At 37.4% G+C, this 7,220-nt stretch overlaps 1 protein-coding gene across 2 annotated transcripts; it reads left to right on the top strand.

Annotated features, from left to right (window-relative positions):
- The first annotated feature begins 2,434 nt into the window (after positions 1-2,434).
- Positions 2,435-6,985, top strand: LOC116174921 (RNA-binding protein 24-B-like). Of its 2 annotated transcripts, none has more exons than XM_031492951.1 (4): positions 2,435-2,983; positions 3,038-3,164; positions 3,367-3,424; positions 3,551-6,985. In XM_031492951.1, exons 1-4 carry the CDS (start codon positions 2,711-2,713, stop codon positions 3,615-3,617), a joined length of 525 nt encoding a protein of 174 aa, XP_031348811.1. In that variant the 5' UTR covers positions 2,435-2,710; the 3' UTR covers positions 3,618-6,985. The 2 variants fall into 2 exon arrangements, with proteins under 2 accessions (XP_031348811.1, XP_031348812.1); XM_031492952.1 differs by having other exon boundaries at positions 2,436-2,983; positions 3,602-6,985.
- Positions 6,986-7,220: the final 235 nt, after the last annotated feature.

Here is a 7,220-nt window from a genome sequence, read left to right as displayed (position 1 = left end):
TGAGTTTATGACGAAAACCTACTTGACGCTGTGAGTATAAATATGAATCATTGTCAAACGAGAAGATTATTATACCACATACCATATTACTTTAACAAATATGGTGAAGGATCCCTAAAATGCGCTGTACCAAAACTGTTTAATTCCATACACCACTCTCACATACAATATTCTAACCAAATAAGTGTATTTAAAAAGAAAGTAGGTAAAGGCTTGGATACAAAGCACTTCGACGAGGACACACTGCGCATTAACCTACGGATTCTTGTTGGAAGGCAAAAACCAACCATTATGCACAAGCTATGAAGTTAGCTTAAAATCAGAGCATATACTGTGTATTACTCCGCAGTACAATGATGTGTGTGGTTTATTCGAAGTTGGCACGAATTGGGAGACTAACTTTAAAGACACCGATCGATGTCAAAGAGTGCTAGGGTTTGTACCTTAGATCATATTGTATATTGACTAAGGTTTGTACAGAGCGACGGAATTATTAATAATCTGTGATAGTGAAGCTACAGGCTAATGGTCGTAGTAGCCGACGCATTGGTAGGGTTTTAAGTGGGTATACCCGTCGTAGGAGAAGCACTACTTCGGCATTTCTCTTCTCGGAGCGTGCACCTACCCCCCAAAAAAATAGGTACACAATGCGATCCTACCAAGCTCTAACTTGTGTGTATTTCGTTATATCCAAGTGCGTAAATAGCCATTGTAAAAATAGGGTGCATTGATTATTTGCATTTCTTTCAAGTATGTATATTTTAATTTGCTTTTGTTCATTAAGTAATTTCCTCCCCGATACGTACCTTTCTTTGTATCTAATTTTTTTTCACTAAACAATTTTTTTATTAGCAATTTTATGTCGATTCAGCGCCTGCACTATGCTTTAAGATCGAAAGTGTTACGACAAATAAATGCGAAATGTAGTTTTTTAGTAAGGTGCCGTTTACATTGAAAAAGTGGAAATTTGTTTTCACAATAACTTCCTTCTGGATATACTGCTTTCGTTGAAATAACATTCATTCAAATATATAATGTTCCGACATTTGCAGGAAACCAAATTTATTCGCAACGCAACTTTTGCACTTTTTGTAAATGCCACCTTAACGTGATGTAATAAGTACACTTACATTCTATTGTAGTTGGATATTCTGTCGTTTGATTTGGATTTAGATAATTTAGCCATGAAAATTGGAAATCTTGACGAAAATAATCCAAAAAATGTGCCACTAAAAAATAGGAATTTCTTGTCGACATCTGTAAATGTAAATTCGTAGGTTACGTGCAGTGGCACATTGCAAGTAATAGTAATTTAATATGTTGTATTTGTTAACTTGTTTTTAGGGGCTAATAATAATAGGAAAGCTCCTCGGACTTTCTAGAAGATTTGGTGTATGAATTCTAGATTATTATCCCCAACTTTAGAAATACATAAATAAATTCTTGTCCAACAATGTGAGAATGTCTTCCTTTGGACATTCTAGATCAAACACTCCCACAACTTCGGGACAACTTTGCTCCAGCACTAAATTTAAAACTTTTTAACGTGGTTTCCCTATAGGAAATTTGTGAAATAAAACAATAGGAATTTAGAATCGAATCTTGCGAAACCCAGTGCAATTGCCTAATAGATTGTTTTGTTTCAGAAAGCTTTTGATTATTTAAGGCGGCATTGAACTGATTCAAAATTATATTTTTAGAAAAAGGCTAAAGGTACGTTCAAATGGTATTTATAGATGTAAAATATAACAATCTCTACAATAAAAGTGATTAATCTTTCTTAAATTTTTTATAAGGGTGATTGTAGTTATAGTCTTCCACCAGAATTAGTATGGTTTAGGACCAGCCGGCACGCATGTGTAACGATAGTGACAGCTGCTACTCCTCAAAGGGGGATATCATTAATGCTTGTACAATTACTTCTTTTATTTTTCGGGTTACCGTTCTAAGTAACTAATGTAATTGGGAGTAATTACGGAGTATGTACGTCCACACACATTAGGTGTTTTTTACGCAATAGTTTGTGATAAGGTTACGTTTTAGTGGTGATATACTGGAACTTCACCAGGTGTGCGATACAATATTGTTGCACTCGTCAAGTGGAACAAGAGCATTGGGGGGTAACACGACCCTATAGTAGCACGCGCAGATGTGCAAGAATATACCGTTTAACGCTGCAGGGTATTTAAGTTCGCTAATCAAACATTTTTTTAGGTGTTCGCGTTGAAATACTACTTTACAATTAGTAATTAATTTCACGCGACCCTAATTAAAATTCGATTTCATTTTGTAAACGTCCTCATAGTGTTCCACATACGTTCCATCGTCCCCACCTGCAGGCGATCGACGCCAGTCCAGGGGGCGCGTTAACAATACTAGCGTCAGCGAGCTTCGGCGACGTAAGTTCGTCATGTTGAAAAGTATCGGCACGTTATTAATATAAGCTTATACGTTGAAGTGTACGGTAGTCCCTTAGTCTGATTCATACGCAAAACGTGGTCGTCGAAATAAATAAATCCCACTGCCGGTGTAGGCTCGAAGCTACAGCTGCACAGTAAAGTTAAATTTAGTAATAGTAGCTGGCGGGTGCCAAAGCTGGTAGCTAAAGCTCGCAGTAGTCGTACACGTGCTCAGCTATACGGATTATAAATTTCTTTTTTAAAATCAATTAAATTACGTAATTTTGAAAGGTAAATTAGTGAAACTCAACATGTTGATGCCGAGTAGTACGATTGGTGGCGCGAATGATGCGGAAAATCTAGTTGGCGGATTAGGAGGACTGGGAATGTTAGGGGCTACAAACACCCTTAATGGGACGGGACTACAAAGTAAAGATACTACGTGGACTAAATTATTTGTCGGTGGATTGCCGTATCATACAAGTGACAAATCTTTGCGGGAACATTTCGCTGTTTATGGCGACATCGAGGAAGCCGTTGTTATTACGGACAGACAGACTGGAAAGAGCCGGGGGTACGGATTTGTAAGTGTTTTGGTTTCTCTTTAATCGAGCTTTTGATCGAAATGATAATTTCAGGTGATAATGGGGGAACGGACTGCAGCGGAAAGGGCTTGCAAGGATCCGAATCCTATTATTGACGGAAGAAAAGCTAACGTTAATTTGGCGATACTAGGAGCAAAACCTCGAGGAAATGTACAAGCGGGTAAGTTTGCTGATTGCTAATTGGTGTGTTGCAATCGAATGCGTGGTGCGTTTTTTGGTATATGTAGGTGAACACGCGGTGATTGCCCGTTTCCCTTTATAACCGGCATATCCGGAAACGACATAAGTCCCGCGCCATCGAACCGACACTCCGTTTACCTTATCGAAGTAGGCATGCAAACTATTAATGTCGAATTTTGCAGGGTTTCCATTCCCTGGAGTGCGAACCGGCTACCCGACTTTGCTACCGGGACAATACGGGTAAGTGTTAGATAATCCGAGCTTGATGGCCTCGAATAATGTTGAGGCAGCACGCGATGGACACTGCTATCGCTGTGTACATCGTCGCTCTTTATATCGTAATCAACATTTTATATGTTTTTCTAGCTATTTGTCCCTAAGGGCAAATGATGATTCGTTATTCCGTATGCTTTGCAGATTAGGAATTGGCTGAGACGTATCCCGAATCACCGTTCATAACGCCTCAAAGATACAAATGTAATGATTTAAAGTTACTTCGATGAGTGTTGTGAGTGCGTGTGTGTGTGTGGGATTTTAATTTGATTAGTATTGAGCTCCACTTATTAAATATCCAAATAGCGGTTGAGGGGCCGCGAAATCATAAATCCAAATCCCCAGGTATCCCATCTGAAATGAACGCGGCCCCACAAACGCTTCTTGCACGGTGGAGTCCGCCTTCCCAATCGTGCGGCGGACACCCAGATTTAATGTTTGCTGTGAGGTTTTCGTTTTCTTTTGGTGCTGATTACTTTGATGTTCGTTCCTTTTTCTGTAACTCACGACTGCAATGTAACACTAACGCGACACTAACAGGATGTCGATGTGCTTTATTGTCATTATTAACCTGGGGCGTGTTACACTGCAGCCGGTGGTGGCGGTGTAGAAGCGAGTGTTTGTGTGTCTGGCTTGCGCGGAGGCGCACCGTCGCGACGCGGAATTGTATTGCAAATCCTGATCGTACCTTTTGTCACAATTATTTGTAGATTGTGTATTTTTGTAGATCTAGACTTAGTGTACACCACTTTAGTTGTGCCCCTCAATCTTTTTTAAAATCGACGAGCATTTTGTTATGGCGCCACGATTTAGTGACGGTATTTTCTATTATTTTTCTATAAGCATCGGTAATCGATAACACACGTATAGCCTGACGTAGACAATCGTAAATATGGGTACAAAGCATACATGTCCAAATAGTGTTGGGTCGTTAATGTCCTACATTAAAGTTTATTGCTCTGGTTAGAGAAATCGTAATATACCCAACACCTGTACTTGAACTATCGTAAATTCGTAATAAAGCGTTCAAATTGTACGAATTTACTGATTGTAAACTTATTTAAACGTTGGTCTCTTTTATTTCTATATCAGATACTAAAATAACTGCTGGATCACGGGATTTTCTATATTTACTAGTCAGGGAACATAAGCAGCTGTTAGAGATTCTTTTCCTTGTCATTTGCGACATTTGGACGGCGTCGCGACGCCTCCGCATCACTTCCGAGCCAACAAATTATCAGAAAGAATTTAGGGTTACTATTTCTGTGTGTAGCGTTACGTGGGTTTTAATTAGCGGCCTTTTTTTCATAAAAAATCTCATCCATTTTTTAAATCGCGAATCAATAATTGCCATACAATTTTAGTGGAAAGTTGGAAACGAATAGCAGAGTTAGAAGAGAAGGCGGGTACAGGCGGATAACACATTTCTATTGGATAATCTGATGGAGGTCCCGCGCAAATCCGGACTATGTTGCTAACTAAAGACGTATGCGCGCCCCCGGTTTTCAAATCCAAATCGGCGCATTTCCTTGACCACTACAAGAAAACCTTTGGGAGTCGTGAAGCTTCCCAGACGAATGTACTCAGTTGTCATTAGCTGTTCAGAAACGATTTTTAATTAGTTATATAAGTAGGTAACATAAATCGACAAGTATAGCTTATATGTGATTAAAAATAACGGAAATTGACAGAGGAGTATATTTTTTCGTGTAACCATTCGATACGATTGACATACCGAAAAAAGAAATAAAATGTATAGATCATTATAATGTGAAAACCACATCAGAGCGGGTAAAATAAACTTAAATGGGTCATTATAAAAATGAACATAAAACGTAGAAAAGTGCTGTTTTTAGAGTTACTTCGTGTTGGTTGCCATCCTGTAACATTATCGCGTACGAAGAGGTTTTCTATTAACCATTTTTGTGATAGTTACCCTCTTAAATGTACGAAAATTGATTTTTTTATCGAGAGAGTTCACAGTGTGGTCAATTCAATATTTCAATGTAAAGCGCCTTTTCATCTGGGTAATAGACCTTCGCCGGTGTGGTGGGATGAGGAATGTGCAAGGGTAGTAGAAGAACGCACTCATCACTTTTAAGAAAAATCGTATCTAGAAAATTATATAATATGCCAAGAAAAGTTTGCCTATTCCAAGAGGTTTCTGAAACACAAAAAGAAAAAAAGTTGGAGACAAATGTGCAACGAAATAAATAGGAATAACCCTATTAGTGAAGTGTGATGTGTCAATGTTGAACGAAAAGACTTTTCGTTCAACATTTTCACGATCCTATTCCTGAAGTCGCTCGCATCTTAAAAAAAACATAGATCGTAAATTGACACAAGGTGTGCTGTGATCGACAATCTTTTCTACTTCTTTCTACTACTTCTTTTACTACTGTTGATAAATCATTTTTGGAGGATGTAATTATTTTTTGTGTCCCTTATCACGTTGTTTAAAGAATTTCGCATTTTTTTGTATCTTTCCCTATATTCTAAGTTAGGTATTTGGACTTGTTTTCCATTTTTGGTACAATTTGTCTTTTTCTATTATCTTTCGATATAATGTGTCAGTCATCCATGTTTTAGTATTTTTTCTTGATTTTTTCTGTGTATCTTGTACTTCATTTCCGTTGTATAAGGACTTGAAAGTGTTGATAATATTTTTGGTAAATTTACAATGTTATCTTCTAGTTCACTCCATTCGGTATGCTTTAACATTTTTGACAAATTATTTTCTGCATATTTTTGATTAGTAGGATTAGATAATAGCGATGACTTACTGAAAAGGTTTGATTCCAGATGTGGATGTGCTTAATTACTGCCGATTTAACTGTTTTTATATTTAAGGGAATGAAGATGTGATCTAAGAGAGATTGGTGTAGAATGCTTTCCCTGATTCCTCTCGGGTTATGCCTCTTCAATTGCAGATTAATGTTCGTGTCCCCAATTAAGTTATATCAAAGATTAAGAAAATCGGATCTCAAAGCCTTCCCCATAAATTTATTGTTGTACTCTTAAAACACGACTATATTTTCGGCGATAATCGCCATTATCAGGTGAACTATACATTAATTAAACTTACAGAATTGATCTCGATTACGAGCTGGTTACTCATTACGTTTTTTTATTTGAGTCTAAGAAGTTTCCGCAATTGTCTGCATAATCTTTGTCTTACTATACTGTTGACTCCATGTGAAAAATATTTTACTGTCTACATTTTTACTTTTTTTTGGAAAAGATAGATATAATATACGTTGATTGATGTAACTCGACCTCGAGAGCTGCGCATATAGGTAATTATGAAACCGTTGTTTAAAGAGTTCACTTTTCGTTTCTCTTATGTCCTTATTTCATCTATTTTTATATTTTCTGTAGTCTTTTTGGATATTTAGGCATATAATTTCTTGAAGAGAGTATCTCTCTTTTTCTCTTTATGTACAGAGCTTGAGTTATCCACGTCTTGCTTTGTTGTCCGTTGTTTTTATTTGGAATGTGTGTTAGTTTATTTTCGTTATATTGTTAATGTATGATGTTTACCATATATGTATTAGCAGGGGCGGACTGGCCGGGGGGGGGGGCGGGTGGCGATTGCCACCTGGCCTGTACGTCATAATGGCCCGTTGGAAATTTATAAGTATGTGCTGTATTTAGTTTCTTGCACTATTCATAAATTATTAACACGTTTCTCTAATTGGGGTTGATGTTAGGTTGTTAAAAAATTCTGTTTTAATTGAAGTGTTTTACAATGAATTTATAATTT

This window comes from Photinus pyralis, unplaced genomic scaffold (assembly GCF_008802855.1).
Source record: "Photinus pyralis isolate 1611_PpyrPB1 unplaced genomic scaffold, Ppyr1.3 Ppyr1.4_LG6, whole genome shotgun sequence".
Taxonomy (NCBI): Eukaryota; Metazoa; Arthropoda; class Insecta; order Coleoptera; family Lampyridae; genus Photinus; species Photinus pyralis.
The sequence above is the reverse complement of the archived record's forward strand: the minus strand, read 5'-3'. Positions and strand labels throughout refer to the sequence as shown.